General features: G+C 42.4%; 2 protein-coding genes across 56 annotated transcripts in view; one reads left to right on the forward strand and one right to left on the reverse strand.

Moving 5' to 3' along the window:
* Positions 1–14,004, reverse strand: part of MAP4K4 (mitogen-activated protein kinase kinase kinase kinase 4) — a 190,398-nt gene extending 176,394 nt beyond the window's left edge. For all 50 annotated transcript variants that reach the window (XM_053200418.1, XM_053200410.1, XM_053200398.1 and 47 more), the window contains exons 1-2: positions 13,807–14,004; positions 13,399–13,464 (exon numbers count right to left, since the gene is read on the reverse strand). In XM_053200418.1, the coding sequence (XP_053056393.1) occupies positions 13,399–13,464; positions 13,807–13,863 (123 nt within the window). In that variant the 5' untranslated portion in view covers positions 13,864–14,004. The remainder of the gene's footprint in view (positions 1–13,398; positions 13,465–13,806) is intronic.
* Positions 13,903–21,178, forward strand: part of RFX8 (regulatory factor X8) — a 261,384-nt gene continuing 254,108 nt past the window's right edge. For 2 of the 6 annotated variants that reach the window (XM_053200441.1, XM_027069344.2), the window contains exons 1-3: positions 14,310–14,612; positions 14,905–15,044; positions 19,950–20,045. The gene's annotated coding sequence lies outside the window, so the exon portion shown is untranslated. Of the gene's footprint in view, positions 14,229–14,309; positions 14,708–14,904; positions 15,045–19,949; positions 20,046–21,178 lie in introns of those variants that run through there. The other 4 variants (XM_053200438.1, XM_027069340.2, XM_053200440.1 and 1 more) reach the window with 3 other exon arrangements.

Genomic DNA, 21,178 nt, shown 5'->3' on the forward strand with positions numbered 1-21,178 from the left:
TTCCCTACCCTACCTTATGGGGATGCTGAGAGTGCTAAATGGACAAGCTAACTCCAAAATGTTACAAGAGATGCAAAACAATAATGAACACCAAAGCAGCAACAGATGTAGGATGCAAGGCCTCCCAAGAGACAGATGGCTCAATGCAAACTAAAAGGGAGAGCAACTACCATAATCAATGGAACACACCCCTTCCTATCTTTATTCGAAGTTCTATTAACCAGGATGATGAGTCATCAGCTCCATGGCAAAACAAGCCCACTGTTCTTTGCTCCTCACCCATCTCTGCCTCACCCAGAGAATCTGAATTTAAATCATGAAGTTTCATTGTATATAAAGTTTCAATGTATTTACTTTATCAGATCCAGCTTAGCTATACACTGCCCTGAGCCCTGCTCTTCCCCATCTGTAATATCCTCTTAAAATTGCTTGCTATGTGCTCCACAAGAACACAAGCTGATTGACTTCTCTCCTTGTTCACGGTCACCAGTGACATGCGAGCCTCCCATGGTGCCTGGCACATACCATATACACGTTAAATACCTGAGTAATAAATGATTGAAAGAAATCACATCTAGCAGAGCAGGCTAAAAATTATCTATAGGCAATGAAACACAAAACAGATACTGAGCCCTCCAAACACTGAAGAGTAAAAAAAGTTGAACATCCACAAGTTTTGTCTGGGAATTAAGGGAAGAAGCAACAAGAATGGATAAAAGACCATATGTACATAGAACATAAATGCTCTAATATGTGAGTTCAAAGAGGAAAGGCCCTGGAATTAAGGCATGCCCTAGCAGGTGAATGAATACATCCAATGAATTGTGCGTCACTTGAATGCACATCCTATCCTCAACCTCAGGCAATACTGAGTGCCTAACCTAGGATCCCTAATATGTCCCTTGGATGTACAGCCCTGACTCAGGTAATATTCAGTCTTTGACCTGAGAGCTCAAACCAGAATAATCCTAAAACTACACAATTACATACAGAGGGTCTCAGAAAAACTAATAGAGAAAGGATCTGACAGTCAACAGTATTCTGTTACTATCATTAGCAGATAAGAATGAAAGTTCTGGGGCGCCTGGGTGGCGCAGTCGGTTAAGCGTCCGACTTCAGCCAGGTCACGATCTCGCGGTCCGTGAGTTCGAGCCCCGCGTCAGGCTCTGGGCTGATGGCTCAGAGCCTGGAGCCTGTTTCCGATTCTGTGCCTCCCTCTCTCTCTGCGCCTCCCCCGTTCATGCTCTGTCTCTCTCTGTCCCAAAAATAAATAAAAAACGTTGAAAAAAAAATTTTAAAAAAGAATGAAAGTTCTAAGCACAAGAATTTCCAAAAAGTATACATAATTAAATTTAATTAGATCTGATTTTAATGCAGTAAGTTCCTTTAAAAAACATATCATAGAAGTACTTAGAAGAATAAAAGGTGAGAAAAATACTCTAAAAGGTATACTTGAAGCAAATCAAATGAATAATCATATTCCCCAATATGACATAACAAATCATTTATATTTAACTTGCTATACATCCTTTGGCCAAAGATTATAGATTGTTTTGCTTTTTTTAAATCCTGGTGAGTCAATAGCTTCTGCCAAGGATGAAAGAACACTCCTGTATTTAGCATCACATGGCAAATGGGCTGGCTACTGCACATTGGAATCCCCCCAAAAAACAGTGAGAAAGAAAAACTGGTTTAGCCTGGTTCTTATTACCAATGACATCACTGATAGTGAACAGTTTGTCTTTACAGAGATAAGAAACTGTACTCATGTTTAAAGAAATGACTTAAACCCAAGGATGACAAATAATGAGAGTGGGGAAGGTACAGGCTTCAGGGAAGCAGACAGGCATGCAGGGTGATCAGAACTGGGAGGTGTTTGGTTATACTGCTGACAAATAGGAAGAGCCAGGCAGATAAATCCCCACTCCATTCTACATAAGGTTCCAAGATACAGTCCAATTGCACAGCTCTTCTGAACAAGCCCAGGGTGTCAGGCCAAAACACCTGCTGAATGCATTACTCACAACAGCCAGAAACTAAAAACCACAGCAAGTTCCATCAACTAGTGAATAGACAAAACACAGCATTATCCATACACTGGAAAACTATTCAGCAATAAAAAGGAACAAACTACCATACTTAGCAGTGTGGATGAACCTCAAAAACATTATGCAAAGTATAAGAAAACAGATGCAAGAGGCTTGCCTGGGTGGTTCTCTCAGTTAAGCCTCTGACTTTGGCTCAGGTCATGATCTCCCGGTTGGTGAGTTTGAGCCCCACATTGGGCTCTGTGCTGACAGCTCAGAGCCTGGAACCTGCTTCGGATTCTGTGTCTCCCCCTCTCTTTGCTCCTCCCCACTCACATTCCATCTCTCTGTCTCTCTCTCTCTCTCTCAAAAATAATAAACATTAAAAATTAAAAAAGAAAGAAAACAGATGCAAGAGACTACATACTGTATGATTTCATGTAGTGTAAGAAATGCTCAAAAAAGGCAAATATATAGAGACATAAAATAGACTAGTAGTTGTCCGGGGTTCTGGGCTGAAATAGGGATTAACTGTAAATACTTATAAGGGATCCTGCTAGGGTATGAAAATATCCTAATACTGACCTGTGATGATGGTTGCACCACTCAGCAAATTTATTAAAAATCAGTGAAATGTAGGGATGCCTGGGTGGGTCAGTCAGTTAAGCGTCTGACTTCAGCTCAGGTCATGTTCTCATGGATTGGGAGTTCGACCCCCGCAGTGGGCTCTCTGCTATTAGCTCAGAGCCCACTTTGGATCCTCTGTCTCCCTCTCTCTCTGACCCTTCTCAGCTCACACACGTGTGTGCACACACTCTCTCTCTCTCTCAAAAAATAAAAATTTTAAAAAATAAAAATAAAAATCATTGAAATGTAAACTTACAATGGGTACATTTCACGACATAAAATACACCTCAAGAAAGGGGTCAGGAAAACCCAAACAAACACGTTTAGCAAACTTCTCTTCTTCAAGAAAAAAAATATCTCTTCTTCAAGGCTTACTCAGAACAGCAGCAAAACTTGTGATACATAACATCACCCTGCTCTGCACCTTGCCTTGCTTTCCTCATCTCCCTGGGCTTGCATCTCCCAAATTAAGTATCAGCCCAGACGTCATGCACTCAGGCAATGTTTTCAATATTGTTGCTGTTGTGTTTTTGTTATTGCTCTGGACGAAAAGAAGCAAACGCCTGAGTAAAATCATAAGTTTAAAATCAAAGATAAGTTTAAAATCAGATAGGGGGCGCCTGGGTGGCGCAGTCGGTTAAGCGTCCGACTTCAGCCAGGTCACGATCTCGCGGTCCGTGAGTTGGAGCCCCGCGTCAGGCTCTGGGCTGATGGCTCAGAGCCTGGAGCCTGTTTCCGATTCTGTGTCTCCCTCTCTCTCTGCCCCTCCCCCGTTCATGCTCTGTCTCTCTCTGTCCCAAAAATAAATAAACATTGAAAAAAAAAAATTTTAAATCAGATACAACTTCTAGTTAACTTCCAGTCTGGTGGACTGATCACATGACTCATGCACGTTAATTCCATGAAAATGATCTTAAGGTAAACAGAAGAATTAAGAGATAAAGGGGAAGGGATGACAGCAGAAATCATTTCTATCAGGTTTTGACAGCAAAAAAACGGATGGGGCAGCAATCCATTTACTAAAGAGGAAAACATTACAACTTAAGTACCTGCTGAGAAGGACACCAAGTGAGGTAATAAGCCCCACAGAACCCTAAGAAGATCATTATCTGGAAGCAACTGACACGACAAAATATATGGCTAAAAGCAAGAGCGCTAGTATTTAGTCACTGAATGCCCCAGAACCTCTTCCTCTGTCTCACAGTCTGGTGGCTATTTCACATCACACCATACCCATAAGAAACCAAAGATTAAACTCTGAAGAAACTGAAGGAGAAATGCTCCAGATGAGAGGACATGAGACAAGTACTGCAACACAGGGTTGAAAAGTTAAGATAGTAGACTGCAGAGCTCCAGCCTTATTCCTCCACCCTGAACCCCAGAACTCCAATAAATAGACAGATAGCCCATAGGCAAGAAAGGCCTCTGAGTGTTCTTAGAGAAAAAGTGACTCCAAGGAAAAGATCTACAGGTATTGAGAAGTGGGTTTCCCCATCCATGAGAACATACTGATCCTGCTTACATTGAAATATCACCAAACAGCCTCCTGCCCATACACACTGAGCCTCCAATTTCACTTCTAGTGCCTTACTCTTAAATATGAGCAGAGTTACAAAATACCTGGGCATTTAAGAAAAATCTTTAGCATTAAACACAGAGACCAAAATAAACAAATGGAAAAAATAAAACCTGGAAAAAAAAACCAGGAAAATAAATGCAGAAGGACAAGAAAACAACAAAATCAACCTAGCAAAAAAATCCTATACTCAATATCCTCAGATAGAGGAGATATATCCACAAGAGAATAGATGCAGTCAAAAACAAAAAATATGAAAGAGAGCTGCTCATATAAATTAAAAATACAATAAAGCTAAAAATTCAATAGATATACTGAAATGTAAAGTCAAACACATAATAAAAGAGCAAAAAGACAAAAAAAAAAAAAAGTAAAAGATAAAATAAATTGAAGAGATGACTAATAGAACTTCCAGAAAGAGGGGCACCTGGATGGCTTGATTTTAGCTCAGGTCATGATTTCATGGTTTTTGGTTTAGAGCCCTCCATCAGGCTCCACACTGACAGAGCCTGCTTGGGTGTCTCCCTCTCTCTACCCCTCTTCCTCACAAGTGTGCACACATTTTCTCTCTTTCGTTGTCTCAAAATAAATAAGCTTTAAAAAATAAAGAAAGCACCTGGGCTGTGCCTGGCACTGCTCTGGTACTTAAACACAGGAAAAAAAAAAAAAAAAAAAAAAAGAACTGCCAGAAAGAGAAAGCAGAGACGTTCCTTGGAGGTGAGAACAAAAGTATTTCCCAGGAAAAAAAAGGACATCTCCAGATAAAAAGAAAAAGAATTAACTAAGTATGCAGATCAGTGAATGACAATCAAAGACACTCATAAAACCTAAGAACTCCAGGAATAAATAGAGTATCCCCAAAACTTCTCAGAAGAAATTTAAAACCGGTCACACTCAAACAAAAAAGAAATGTCTTCAAAATTCCAAGGGAAAACTGGGTATTCAACCCAGAATATTTTCTACCAGATAACATAAAAATCCAATGTAAAAGGAGTGCCTTGGTGGCTGAGTTGGTTGAGTGTTGGACTTTGGCTCAGGTCATAATTTCAGTTTGTGAGTTCTAGCACCATGTTGGGCTTTGCACTGTTAGGGTGGAGCCTACTTCAGATTCTCGTCTGCCTCTGTGCCCCTTCCCGGCTACCGTGCACATGCTTCAGTGTGCACCTGTGCGCTCTCTCTCTCTCTCTCTCTCTCTAAAATAAACATTAAAAAAAATTTTTTTTAATCCAATGTTAAAGAAAAATAAATACATTTTCAGTCATCCAAGCAAGAACTTGAAACTTTTATATGCCATGCACATTTTCTTATAAAGCTACTGGAGGATGTGCTTCAGGAAAATTAGATAGCAAACCCAAGACGAAGACTATTGTATCCAGGAAACAGAAATGATACAAGAGAACAGTTATGTACCAGGTCTAAGGGGCAACCATGCCTGGCCAGCTGTGAGGTACCTCCCCGGGAGGGGGAATCAACAGGTTATCTGGAACAATAAATTATCTGAGGTATTCAAGCATTTGGAAAAATTGTTGATAAAGGCGTAACTCTAATGCGCATCTGATCTTTTAGGGCATTTGCAGGGGAAAGTAACCACAGGTACATAGAAAACTAAGCAAAAGAAAACGTATGCCAATGCAAGGGGGAAGGGATGTTAAAAAAGGATATGTAATCCTATTAGACGGTGGCTCAGAGATAAATGGTGTTTACATACTCATAATAACATAAACAATTATCATCTTAACCCAAAATTATGATATACACACTCATTTAAGGGAGGGGATGAGTTTTAAGAGCTAATCTTCAACTACTATTGAAGTTCAAAACTGTAGTTCAACAACTGTAACTACTATTACAAGAAGTCAAGAAATGCATAAAACTGATAAATCAAGAAATAGCCACAATAAGCATATCATTTAGAAATACAGCAGTAAAATTCAGCAGTAGCAACTAAAGGCTGAAAATAGATGCATGCCTCTTGGGAACAGGAATACTCCATGATCTGATATGAGAACTTTAGATCACTTGGTTGCAACCATGTGCATTCATAACTTTTGATAGGTTTTGTAAGGCCCTACTTATCATAAAATGAAAATAAAGTTTTTAAGTCATAAAGTACAGGTGTGGTTTTTTTCAATTATTTTAACGTAACAGGATAATTTGTCAGCATTGGGCCCTATTTGAGATAGTTAGAATGATGCCCCAGGGCTCAAAGGCAAATTATGCACAAAGCTGTGGGCAGCATGTGCCCTGGGTTCCCTACTTCTTAAGGGTGGGAGAACACCTGCTAGGCTTGGACAATGGCCCCAATTCTCCAGCTTGCTGATGCAACAAATCAACCCAAGAGCTCATGAAGAGCCCCCCCCCTCCCACTCCCGTCTCCGTGCAGAATCAATCCTGCCAGTTCAGTGCTCCTCAAAGTGTGGTCTACTGACTAGGGTACAAAGCTTGATAATTTCAGAAACAGAATAACTGTAAAAACTCTTATTGCAATTTGACATTGTATCTTTTGATTCTAATAATAACACTTAGGCTGGTATTTTGTATATCTACTTTTTCATTTCACTTTTCTAGTCATTTTTTTTTACTGTTTCTTACAGTACAAAGAAGCCTTTCTGAGGCTGAAAAAGCGCACTCCAAGTCTGAGCCAGTTCCATGCGCCAGCGCATGTGCTGTGTCTGAATGCAAGTATGCTGGCCGGAGGACCTAGGGAGACAGACACATTACAGGATTTACAGTGGATGTTACATACTTGGCATTTTGTGTCCATTCCCCTGTCCTTCCTGAATTTCTTGAGGATAAACAAACTGCCTGCTTCCTTCACCACTATGTGTATACCCAACATGCACAACAGTGCCCAGGGCCCAGCTGGGATAAGAGCACAGCAAGAAATGGGAGTGGCATGAAACCAGCCCTGTATGGTTCAACATTTTGTATCTCATCTCCTCAACTTAGTTCTTAAGTTCCTCATAATGCTACACAGATATCAGGATTTCTAATATCCCAATTTTAAACACTTGGAAAGTCCTAAAACTTACACTTGCTTGTGAAATTCTTATAGAAAAAACTGCCTCCCATCACATTACTTCTCTTCTGAATAATGCCAGCGAACTTTTATTACTCAACCAGCCTAACAGAATATTGTATTTTGTCCACTGAACAGTCATGTAACACTATTAAACCTGAGAACATATGGCTGCCACATTGGTCACTGGGAATACATCACCTGGCTTTCTCCATTCTCCTCCTAGCCATCCCTCCATGTGTTCAAAATATCCTGATTCAACTGTGCTGTTATCATGTTGTAAGAGCAAAATACCAACCAAATCTTCCAAAAGCTAAATAAGTACTTGGAAATCTCTAGTCCCTGATCATAAAGTAATTGATCCCAAATTAGATAATATATGTTAATACTTTAACACTGGTAATGCAGACTAGTATTATAAAAGACCAACTTGAATTCATAAAAAGTCTGTTTGTAGTAAATATTCAAAAGCAATCTACTTGCAAGCAGTTAGTAAAATGATATGCAATCACTATCTGTGAAAGTTTTTAAAGCACTGTTTTTAAAAAGTAAGATGGTAACCAACAATTGTTTCAACCCTTAAAATTATCACAAACTGTAAATAAGTACTGTTTGATTTTGAGAACCAACTGTCCTATGGTCTACATTTTTGTATAATGTTCATGACAGACCCATATAGAAGATGGGAAGTGAGCCTTCCAGATTATTACATTATTATACACATTAGTGCTGCCCTCTGGTCAACAGTTCTGATTCAGTGTCTGGACAAGCTGGGTCTGAAAGCAGTACACTTGTACAGTTATTTAAATATTCTTTTGGGGGCGCCTGGGTGGCGCAGTCGGTTAAGCGTCCGACTTCAGCCAGGTCACGATCTCGCGGTCCGTGAGTTCGAGCCCCGCGTCAGGCTCTGGGCTGATGGCTCAGAGCCTGGAGCCTGCTTCCGATTCTGTGTCTCCCTCTCTCTCTGCCCCTCCCCCGTTCATGCTCTGTCTCTCTCTGTCCCAAAAATAAAATAAACGTTGAAAAAAAAATTTTTTTTAAATAAAAAAAAAATATTCTTTTTCTGTCTACCAATTTTTAAAAAATGAATGGAATACAGAAAAATGAAAGCACTGATACTAATGATAGGAAGCACAGGCATCATAAATTTAATACAACGCAAGAAGTGGAAAGTATCTGATGCCCTAAGAGTAGGCAATCTCTTGGCTTAAGCAGCTGTTCACAACCAGATGACCAAGTATTTACTAATCCAGCAAAGAAACAAAATAAAAGACTATGTATAAAATTCATGTGTCAAAGCATCCATCTCTAGTTTAAATATTTTTAGTTCCCTGGGAATGAAACTCCTTAGATGCTTATTCCTTGGCTTAGCACACCTGTTCAGAGATGCATTATTTCAAAAGTAGGATGTATTACTTCAAAGTCTTTGCCCTGCTAGTATCAGTCTGCAAAACCAACAAACACACACACTGCACCAAAAGTGCCCCCAGATAATATTTTTGGATTATCTCAATACATAGAAATATATACATAACCAAAATTGGTTAAGAGAAAAAGGCAAAAATACAAGATTACAGCTATGCAAATGAACATTTATTATAAAGTTTCAAGCAATAAGAAATTTTAAGACTACCATGAGTAGGATTTTATGTGGTGGTTGGATTTTCTATAAGTCTTTTTATTTTTATGATTTTGTTTAATTGAAAAAGTTTTTGGAAATCTGGGGTTGATATTTTTAGGAGAGCTACACACCAATACATGTTCAACAGGGTTGGCTTCCTCCCACCTTACCCAAGTCCAGAATTCTTCCAGCGTTCGTAGCTCTAAGTCTCAGAACAAGTCTGTACATGCCACTTGGCGGCAGTTGAAACCTTCTTACAATGGAAACGTTTAGTTCCTCAAAATTCATTTTGCCCCACTGGATGCCTTTACCTCCAGTTAAGAACAAGAGATGCCACACGTAAGGGATAACATTTAGAGAACCCTCTCCCACAAGTTTGTTTGCTCCAAAATGTTAGACTAATGATTTTTAAAAGCCACACGATTTCTACAGCACTCTACTGCTGAGCAATTGAAAGTAATTTTAGCACTTTCACAGATCCCAAGGCTCCTCCTAATCCAGTGGGCAAACAGTGTCCCCATTTGAAGGGACACGACCAAAGCCTGCAGATAATGACTGAATTTAGCAGGTTGACCTCAGCGAGGAAGAATGCCCAAGAATTCAGCCCCAAACCCTTCCCCTCTACCACCACTGCTACTACCGTTTTGGCCTTTACCTCCCGTCTTCTGGACCACTGTCTGAGGACAACCATCTTACCTGCTCCTTTCCCAAACATCATCTGATCAGGTTTGCTACTTACTCCCAAGGGTTCCCCAATCCCAACAAAATTTTCAATGACCCCTCAATGCTCAAAGAATGACATCCCTCCTTAACTGGCAAGCATATAATCTCTCCCCCCAAGATGCCACTACTCCCTAAACCTCAAAGTCACCCTCAGCCCTTCTGTCACACACCCCCATTCCCCTTTTCTTCAGTATATGAGGGGGACAGTATTAGCACCACGCCCTAACAGGTGGCAAACTCTGTGTTGCTTCTGCTTACCGTCTTTGGACCCAGAGTACTCAAAGTCTACAGCCTACCTTTCCTCCAAGAACAGGTTCAGACAGGGTCAAGATGTTCAAATCTCCAGAAAGGCTGCCATCCTTTCTGTGAGCAAGCCCCGACCCCAGACATTGCACCTGCTGGATTCTAAACTCCCTAACCTCCCCTCTCACTACCTACAGTAAGTACCTTTCCAAAAGCAGGATTTTCCTTCTCCTAGTCAAGACATTTGGAATACTAGTCACTGTATGCTCACCAAATACAAAACAACAAGGTAACAGTAACCCCAAGGGAAAAACAAAAATTGTCAAATAAATATTAACAATAATAAAACCCAATATGACACAAAAACAAGCATTTGTTCTGGTTTTGATTTTTCACAGTCCCTCTTTGATGAAAATAACTAAAATTCACTAGATTTACTCAACATGCACAAGATCATCTTATAAACGCTCCTTTTATAAATAAATGTTATTCTGAATGAAACCCCATAAGCTGAAATTCACAATGTTTTTCTTAGGTTTTAATTTATGAATAGCCTTCATGGTGATCCCTCAGAAACCTAATGCAAAAACTAAATTTCTCTAAATAGAATATATTCTGTGTTTCAAATCTTTTAAGATAGTTATATACTCTTGAACTATACTCAAACTATTTATCAATTGTCACCAAATTTGGGGGTACTACCCAAAAAAAGGCACTTTCATAAAACATATCAAAACTCAGAAAACTCCCTCTTTTTACTCATTCACCTCACATAAATACAATCTTCTCAAAATAAGCAACCACAGTCACTAAAAAAATTAAAAGTTCACAGAAAAAATAGAAAATATAACAATTAAACAAATTAGCTACAGGGTTCAACTTAAAGATATTTTACCTGAAGTTATGTGAAGGGGAAAAAAAAACCTTCTTTATAAACAACAAATTATCACAAATATTTTCCCAATTCAAATGCGATTCACACCAGTGGATGTTTAGCAACAATAAACAAGTGCTTAAGTGTCAATAATCCAACCCCAAAACCACCATATACAAATCACGCCAACAAATCCTAAATAAACTCCTCTGCATAATGTAAATTGTTCTAGAAATTAGACATTGAAAGGGAGAAGGAAATGGAGATATTAACTGCCTCCCTTATTTCTATCATCTATCAAGACTGAACTTCCCAGTATCAGTTCATAAGTGCTGTGATAGTAAGGAAACATATAAGAAAAATCAGGAAAACCTTAACGCTGAGTATTTGATACTAAGGAATTAACTTTTTAGGTTTGAGAATAGCATTATCTGAATTATTATCTGATTATCTGAAAAACAAAATGATACATACTGAAGCATTTAGTGAAATGGTAACTAGGCTTTACCTTAAAACACTATGGAGAGAGAAAGACCACAGATGAAACTAGATTAGTCACCTGCTAGTAACTATTAAATTAGGTGATCTACTCTCTCTCCTTGTATATTTTTTAATTTTTCCAGAATAAAATAGAACTGCTGGTGAGCAAAATCTCAGGCACTATTTTGTGTGTGTGCCACTTTTGCACAGACTTCTTAATTTGTTAGGTTTGCATAATTTGAGAATTTCTTCTCAACTGTACAGACTTTGTAGTCAGAGAGCTGTGTCACTGCCAGTATCCCAAATGCTTCCCAACTGCACTGCTCAGCAAATCTATTTCAAAAGCTTGGGGGAAGGAGAGGATAGAACCAAAGGAAATGAAGAGGGAAAAAAACTTAAACAAGAACCTGCCCAAACTACTACCAATAAGGAACACCCACCTCTGAAAGCCACTTAATACACATTCAGGTTTCATTCTTTCTTTCTTCTTCTGGTTTAAAAATGGATTGTTGGCTTCTAGTTTACTTCACTGCCCTTCACATCCATGCTGAGGAAGATACAAACAATCCAACTACTGTGTAACCAGGTCAAAACCAAGCTTTGGCTAACTCACTTGGAAGAGTACACTCACCACTTAGATTTGGCCAGAAAAACTGGGCTAGAAAAAAACCGACTGGGGCTTAAACAAACAGTGGGGCTGGGGAGAACGTCTTAGAGCCAGTTACCAGGCCACTCAGTGAGCTGCAACACAATCTTTTCCAAAATTTTCCAAAGTCTTCCAAATTCAGTTGAGCCCAGCAGGCTGAGTTAACAGGGCTTCCTTTCAAATTCAAAAACCTGGCCCCGGCCCCAACAGTTAACCAACAAAACACATGCTAATTCACTTGAGAACACCTAAGAATACAGACTCAAGTTCAGGCCGCAGGCCGGTACAGAGCCCAGTACATAGCCAGGCCAGGGGAAGTTGGGGCTGGGGAGAGGCGTTCAATCAACAGATAAATCCTATTCAGAAAGCATAAAAGAGACAATAGGATCCACACTTAATTGGGCCTAAGAAAACGTCTACAGTCAGCTTCCAACCCCCTCCCTCCATTTTTAATGAAACAATGACAATTCTTCAGGGTGAACCACAAAGCCCTGCTTCATAAGATTTTTTTTTTTCTATCCCAACCTTGTACTCACTCTAACAGCTAGAAAACACCCCCAGTGTAAATTACGTATAGAAAACGTTTCATAGGAAGAAATAAATCAGGACCCGGGAAATTTAACATTCTGTTTCAAATTTTCAAGATCTGTGCCTCCATTACCTACAGCTCTTTCAGACGCTCCAGAATGTGCACTGAATAAAATGAACAGCACTGTTAGTCACATCAGGTGTCAGCTACTCAGAGAAGACTCATCGTCTCCAGATTTGTTAGTTTCATTTACCGTTGGGGGGGGGGGGGGGCGGGTGTTAAAAAAAAAAGGAGAGAGAGAAAGAGAGGGAGAGACAGGCCTGGGGTGGGTGTGCAATCTGGGCATCCTCTTGACTCCTCACTCTCCCTCATCTCTGTTTCAATTACACACCTGTCAAACAGGTTATTCCTGGAATTCAGATTTTATAATCCTCACGCTGTAATTCTTTCCTGCTCCTAATGCACAAACACACGCCCCTCCCTGCTTCCCCAAAATACGTATGTATCTATCAATAGGATGTGTGATAGAGTTTTTCAAAAGTCGCAGGTAACACCAAACTCCTCACCTTCAGCACTTGGCAAACATTAAAACGAGGCAACACGATGACAATTTTCAAGAAGGCCAAGGCAGTGGCTCAGGATAATCATAGGCCAGGCCTCCCTATACTGAATTCTCTTTAATACACACAAACTCAGAGGCCCAGAACTGGAGAAAACCAAAGAATTAAGGTTGCCGTATAGAAAAAAAAAAAACAAAAAAAAACTGTTTTCCCATTTTATTGAAGAAAAGTGCATGCCTAAGAGTGTAGCTTATTTCCTTATCTCAAAGCCAGGAAATGAGTGAGGTCTTTTAAGGCCAGCCTGAATATAAACTCTTGTTTAAAAACAGAAGGACTGCAAGGCGAAACCCCTTTCCCAACTTTGGCCAAGTGGCGTGGCCTCCAGTCAGCGGCGTGTTTATCATCCTTTTCCTCGTCCCCCAACAAGAAGTTTCAACGTGCCACGGGAAACAAAGACGGCGCCCCACACCGACCTTATAGACTTGTCCATAGGTGCCATTTCCAACCACTTCCACCAGCTCAAAAATCCCAGCAGGATCCTGGAGAAGAGGAGGGGAGGGGTTAGAATTTAAAAGCAGCACAACAATGAATAAATAAAGCGGGGCAGTCGGAGAGAAAGGGCGCTTGCAAACCAGGTGGGCTTGGCCCAGCGCGGTCTCCCAGAGCTCGAGGGTCGCGCCGGGGCCGCGGAGGGCGGCGGGGTGGGGGCGCCGGCGGAGGGTCGCGCCCCGCCGCCCCGCACATGCCGACGCAGGCAGACAAAGGGGCCGCCGCGCCCGCGGCTCTGCCCGCGGCGGCGCCCGAGCGCCCGGCGGGGTAGGGCGCGGCCCCAGCTCCCCGCTCCCAGCGCGCCCGCGGCGGGGCCCGTCGCGGCCACTCACCCGCAGGGAGGAGAGGTCGATGTCCACCAGACTTTTTGCAGGGGAGTCGTTCGCCATTTTCCCTTTTTGCCACCAAACAAAATAGTACCAATAAATATATCTGTTTCTCTATTTATTTCCGTCACAGGCCAGGCCGCCGACGGCGCCTCCTCGCTAGGGAGCGGGCCGCCCGGACTCCGCCTCGCGAGGCCGGGGGCGGCGGCGGCGGGCTGGTCACGGCTCTCGGCCGGCCCGGGCCGCGCGCGGAGGGCGGACGGAGCGTGCGCGGGGCGGCGGCGGCGGCGCTCACACCATGGCGCGGGGCGGCCGTCAGGCCCCCGGGCGTCGCCCGCCGCCTCAGGCCCCGGCGCCCGCGCCCCGCGCCGCGCGCCTAGAGGACGGGCCCGGAGCGTGGGGCTGCGGCGCCGCCGAGAGTTGAGCGAGTGAGCGCGAGGCAGCGAGACAAAGATAACCCGGGAGGCGGGGGCGGGGAGGGAGGCGGGGAGGGAGGGGGCGGCGGCGGCGAGGGAGGAGGAGAAACGGGACACCGAAAATATATTCTGAGGAGAGAGAAAACAGCTCCCCCTCTCCTTCTCCGGCAGGAAAAACGAGCGGAAACGCACTCCCAGCCCGAGCCCCGCTGGGGAGGGCGCGGGGCGAGCCGCCCGCTCGGCGTGAATATTCAGCAGGGGTGGGGCCCGAACAATGGCCGGCCGGCGGGCAGCGCGGACCGTGGCCGGGATGCGGCTACCGGCCGGCGCGGCGCTCGTAGAAAGGGCCAGAGTAGGGACGAGACGGACCGGGATGTCCCCGGTGAGGTGCCGAGGGTGAGGAGACGCCCCACCTCGCGCTCACAGAACGGAACAGGATCGACCTGGCCCCAAACGCACAGAGGCTGACGGAGCCTTGTCTCCGGCAGGGGGTGCGTCCCGTCCCGCCCCGCCCGCCGGCCGCGCCCGGGCTCTAAAGGGACGGGAAGGGGGTGTAGCCCGGCCAACGAGGGGCCACCCTTTTTCCTTACCCCCGCGTATCCTATCCCCTTCCCCCACCACCAGATTCTACACCCCTAAGACCCTCATTTCCGGTTTCCCTACAAGGTTTTCTTTTCCTTTCTTGCAGGCTACGCTTGTGACACGCTTGTAGGGGCGGAATTCGTTGAGCATCACCTGGCCGCCCGGTCCCAAGGCTTTCAGTGGAAATAGTATCCAAAGCAGCTTCTCTTAATAGCCGTGCGCTGACTTCCTTACCTCCTTCATTAGGTGAGCACTGTGCTTGGGGCCCTAAGTGCTAACCCCAGTTTGTGCCTAAGATCGTTAAGGATCAATAAACAGGCTTCTAACAGTAACTTTGGAAGCTTTTCCGTAGTTAGGCAATTTGAGCCTCTTATACAAGGATATATTGTCTGCGCACTAGGACCGTTTTCATCACACCATTCCATTGTACAAAAACTTTCAATGGCTCCCTATTACTTCACAGCAGGTTCGAAACCGAAGTGCGTCGGAATCACCAGGAGGGATTGTAAAAGCACTGATTGCTGACCCCACCTTCAGCAGGTCTGGGATCGGCCTGAGAATATGTACTTCTAACAAGTTGTCAGATGATGCTAGCATTGCTGTTACAGGGATCACATTTTGAGAACAAAAGCCTTACAGGATGAAAATCCAAGGCCCTTCACAATCAGGGTTCACAAACATCACTGTCATCATTGTGTACCATTATGTATGCTTTATGTACAGGACCCAATTTAACCTGTCTTATAGCCCTTATGTATTGTTATCCACATTCTCATCCTCATCCAAGGATGAGGAAACCAAAGTACTGAAAGATAAGGAATGTGGCTAAATTCCTTAAAAGCACAGCCTGGAAGTAGAATAGGGGTTCTCACTGGGTCAGCCTACTCAGAAAGGCTAAGACTCTGATTCAGCCAAGTTAACCTTTTACCCAGAATATGTTTAGCACTCTCCTGCCTCTCAACGACTTGAAGATTTTCAACCATGAGAATCCCTTCTGAGGGACTCCTGGAATCCATTGATTAGGAAAGTCATAGTAACCAAAGTGTTCCTGTGAATTGAAGTAGAGTGTTTCAATGATTTTGTTTTTTAATCTATTCACTGCAATGGCATTATCTGTGAGTGTAAATTATTTACTCAAAGAGCTAGATTGCTGTGTATGACATGCTTCAGACCATATTACTACCACTAATATTTAGTAGTATTATTAGTATCAGGTAACACATATTAGGTTCAGACAGTGTGCTAAGCATTTACCGTACATAATCTCATTATTCTTCACATTAACCCAAAATGGTACTTTTATTTTTCCCACATTACACATTAGAAAACCAACATGTAAAGAAGTTAAGTGACTTCCTTGGGGAGCACAGCTGAACCCACTGCAGAAACGCAGCCCCCCCACCCCAAGCCAGCCTCCCTCCACAGGTTCACTCATGATTTTGAGGCCCACCTCTGATCATCCACTTCTTCTCTGCCTAGCCAGATTCTCCATCATCACCTCAAGCACAGCTCAGGAACCAACTCTTCCTTCTCCTACAAGCTTTCCCTGAATCTGTCTCTCCTAAACTGTTATTTCCCATGTCACCATTGTGATGGTTACATTCCATTTTCAATTCAGTACCTTTTCTTGAAGTACCTTACCCAGTTCAAGGCGCTGGCTTAGCTATTGCCTGAGATATAAGGAAGAGCTTACAATTTGATAATGGGTATAAGAGTCTCATGAATAGCTATAGTTAAAGGCAGAACATTATGAATTCTGGCTGTATACGAAGAACATTAAACAGGTCTAGTGGAAGTATGCTAGATTTGAGGCAAAACTAAACTAGGTTTGAACTTAGTTTGTTATCAGTTGTGCAGCCTTAAACATGTTACTTAAATTCTGAGCCTTTGTTTCCTCTTCTGTCAATAAGATGAAGACTAGAGATTAGAAGAACCATTAAGAGGCCATCTCAAAAGCACAGGACAGAGTAATAAGGCCTGGAAAAAGGAGATACAAGGTCTTGGGCCAGTAGACTCTCTTAAGACTTGGCATCTGATAGGATGCCAGAGTTAGTGTAGACAAGAAGATAAAAGATTTACTTGTGGCTTAGAGCTTTGTTCGCACTTGGGACGATGTTGTCAGGAACACAGGAAAGGATACAGTTGTTGACTGGTGGTGACAAAGGAAGGTTTTGTTTTGGACTCTGTGGGAAGTTAGTTAACTTTTCACACAGAAATATCGACACCTACCCAGCTTGTAACTCTGCTTGAGATCTGAGGGTGAGGGCCATTTTCTCAATCAACAGTCCTATGTTAGCTCTGGCTGCCATAACAAAATACCATAGACTGGGTGGCTTAAATAACAGAGATTTATTGTATCGAAGTTCTGGAGGCTAGAAATCCAAGAGCAATGTTCCAGCTGATTTGGGTTCTGGTGAGAGCTCTCTCCCTGGCTTGCAATGGCCACCTTCTCAGTATTGTCCTCATGTGGGTTTTCACAGGGAAAAAAAAAAAAAAAAAAAAGCTATCTGGTATCTCATAAGGACACCCACCCCTATTCTATCAGGGCCCCACCTTTATGACCTTATGAATTTAACCTTAATTATTTCCTTAGAGGCCCCATATACAAATATAGCCTCATTGGGGCTTAGAGTTTCAACACAAGGGGAACACAAGCATTCAGTCCATAATAAGCCATATGCTGTATGGTACCAAGAAGTAGACTTAAGTCATGGCCCTTGTTCCTAAGAATCTATTTGAGACCACAAAATAAACCGACCCAAAAAGACAATCAAAATAATAATCTGGAAAATAAATGCTAACTTGGCATTTTAGGCTGGAAGAAAAGATAGCTTGCTTAGACAAGGAATGTGAAGTTGGAAAAATTAGGAACCTGGCCACACTGGGCCAGAAGACTCGATTCAGAAGACCCTGAGAGGTAAAGCTAGACAGGTTAGGTGGGACCAGAAAAGCTAAAGCATGGGTGATGTGGAGGTTAAAAACAGAAGCCAGATTATCAGTCAAGTCAAGGGAGAAACAGCCTAGCCTTGGCTTTCAAGAGCTCCACAGGCAGGTTAGATGCTCATGTATTCAGCAGGCCATGAGATACAAATGTGTATCTTCCCAGGGTACAATGGGCCACACGACAGTTACCCAGTCACACAAGTCCCAAGGGGAACTCAATTATGCAAGAGGTCATCAGTGACAGCTCCCTGTATATCACTTTACTTATTTCATAGTTTTTTCTTTGTTGCAAAAATATTGGTAGAAATTTTCAACCTCCGTATGAGGGCAAGAAGGGCAGAAGATCTGTGAAACTGGACTACATGATTATAACTTAAGGGCTCAGGGCCAGTGAGGGCTTAGGTCAACTGGAAATAAATGATGGAAGTGGTAGTGAGCAGGGGGAATTGAGTCAAACAAAGGAAGCAGTGGTGGAATGTGTTCAGGAAAATCCCAGAAAGGGAAAAGCATAGGTTAGGAGTCAGAGATCTAAGTTCCTCTTCTCTGATAGACAAAGTGTTAAGCAAATGCTTACCCTCTCTGTCTCTCAGTTTTCTAACATGTGAGATTAAGGACTTGGATTGAAATGATTGAAAGATCCTCTCAGGACCTTAAAAACTCACATTTATATCATCACCCTGGCCTCAGTCCTACAACTGCTCATACCTTTTAACCAGAGTGGAAGAGGGTTGATATGAGCAATGGAAGTTAATGGAACATGTGGAATGTTGTAGATTTGGCAGCAAAGCTCAGCCCTTTAAAAGCCAACTTTGAGCACTGGTAGAGTCAGAATCTTTTTTGACTGGTGTATCAGTTGAATTAAAAGGAAGCAACTACTCTAGTGCACAACAGGATGGAAGGCGTAGGATGCAGAAGCAGATCAAAGGGCAGCAAAAGAAGAAGCAGATCACAGGCAAAACAGACATCCTACCCTAGCTACCAGGGCTGTTGATGTTGTCACTTCTGTCATGAGGAAGTTCTCTTAGTTCAGACCTCCAAAAAGGAGATCCTGAGACAGAGATTTGGTGCAGGTAGTTTATTTGAGAGATGATCAAATAAGTCCAAGTAAGTCCAAGTGAAGGAGAAGGAAAAGTGAAACATGGAGATGACCCAGTGAGGAGTATGTTAAGGAGCAGGTTTTACTCTGGGCAGCTGGGCTAGATGGACCTAGCTAGCTAGAAGAAGAAAATGTAGATTCCTCTTACTTTATGAGTTCAGGAAAAGTTTTCTGTAAACGTATATTTAAAAAACAGAACATGGGGCGCCTGGGTGGTGCAGTCGGTTAAGCGTCCGACTTCAGCCAGGTCACGATCTCACGGTCCGTGAGTTCGAGCCCCGCATCGGGCTCTGGGCTGATGGCTCAGAGCCTGGAGCCTGTTGAAATGTTATATGAAGGGGGTTACTGTCCCTTAACTTAGCCTTTTTGTAAATTTGTATTTTGCAAATAAGCATATAAGGATTGCTTCAATCAACTTCCACTGTGAAAAGTCCTTTATGTAAAAAATCCTCAAGGGGTCTCAAGAATGAAGTCAGAGATAGCCCTAGCCTTAGAAATCAAGATGTGAGCCATAGGAAGTGGTTAGGAGAAGCTGGTTGGGGACATTAAATAGTTGTCAAGTATGTCTGTTTTTGATAGAGGGTTTGGTGAATGGAATCAGAGGCTCTGCCAAGGGTAGACCAAGGTAGTGCTGCTAGCTGAAGAGATAACAGTTTTTATTTATATTTGATCATATATTTGTGTCCTCTACAGTGAAATCTCAGGAAATGACTAGACCAATGGGCCTCTCTCATGTTCAGTTATTTAATATGTCACCACTGAAATTGATCAGATCCTGGCCAGTATGCATCAGAACCTCCATTGAAGAGGAGTTCAATCATAATCAAGTTTATCCCTTTAAAAATTAATGAATCACAAGGCTCCATTAGTGCAAGTTGCCCAGTCCTATTGATTTGCAGTTCTCAGTTGATTATAGTTATTCTACTCTCAAAATATTCCATACTCTATAAAGTGTGCTCTATAAAAAAGATTAAGTGGTGACCTACCGATGACAAACTATGAACTGTAAATGCCATATTTATGAATTACAAAATTTGAGGCCTTTCTTATTCTTTTGAACAAATATAATTGTCATTTTCATCTTCTCATCTATGTCTGTGTTCTATATTTAGTGGCCAACTAATCATCAGGACCAGATCGAGAAGCCAGCGATGACTGACATGGATCACCTGGATCACCTAATTGTTGGCTAAAGACAGCTCCTTGAGGTTAGTTGGGAGTGGGGCCCCTGGTGTTGGGGAGAGGAAGAGCTGGATGAGAAAGTTTGTTTGGATCAGCATAAAGTCTTTATCACTCCTGGAAATGCAAATCAGAGTCACAAAAAAGAAAAACCACTTATTCTCACGGAATTGCATCTTTTATTGCATTAGAACTTATCATTATTAGCTGGCTTCAGATTTATAATAGTGTTTGTGGAGAAGTGCTACACAAAAATGATCTTTAGAATCACAACTTTGCTCTTCAATTATGTAGAGAGGACAAAATGAAGAGAAAATGGGGCACCAATAGATGGCAAGAAGAATTAAAGAGGGAATACTTTGGAAAAGGCTACAACATAAGCCAAGTTAGAAATGTCACTGCCCATTTTGAAATTTCCAGGAACTGGGAACAAGACAGTCATTCAGAAGAGAGAACCAGTGGCCTAGGAAAAATTGAAAAGCTGTTTTTCATAACTTAATTCTTTACACACTTCCGACCTTAAGAAAATCCCTTTCTGGAGTGCCTGTGTGTCGCATTCAGTTAAGTGTCCAAGGACTTCGGCTCAGGTCATGATCTCGTGATTCATGAGTTCAAGCCCCGCATCGGGCTCAGTGCTGACAGCTCAGAGCCTGGAGCCTGCTTCAGATTCTGTGTCTCCCTCTCTCTCTGCCCCTCCCCCACTTACTCTCTCTCTCTCTCTCTCTCTCTCTCTCTCTCTCTAAAAAAAAAATAGACATTAAAAAAAATTTTTTTAAAAAGAAAGAAAATCCCTTGCTGCATAGCCATTTTAAACACAAAGTGGATAAAGAACTAGACTATGTGTTCTCTTTTACAAAAAGTGTTCCTCTGAACCTTAGGGTTCCTTGGAGGCAGTTCAGGGGCTGCCTCTATCCCAAAGGAGGTCAAGGGAGTTAGTAATAGGGCTGCTGAGATTATTGCTGCTTCCCTGCCATCACACAAGTTCTGCTTTTCTATGCTTTATAAATTGGGAATATGAGTAACAGTTTATGAAGACAAGATTTCCATGGCTAAGAAAAGTTTACAAATCTCAAGAGAAGGTATACTTAGAACCAAGATTTCTATGATAATATGACACAGATATCTGTTAGATAGGTTTATGCTGAGTTCAAAACTAAGCAGC

This window comes from Acinonyx jubatus, chromosome A3 (assembly GCF_027475565.1).
Source record: "Acinonyx jubatus isolate Ajub_Pintada_27869175 chromosome A3, VMU_Ajub_asm_v1.0, whole genome shotgun sequence".
Lineage (NCBI taxonomy): Eukaryota > Metazoa > Chordata > Mammalia > Carnivora > Felidae > Acinonyx > Acinonyx jubatus.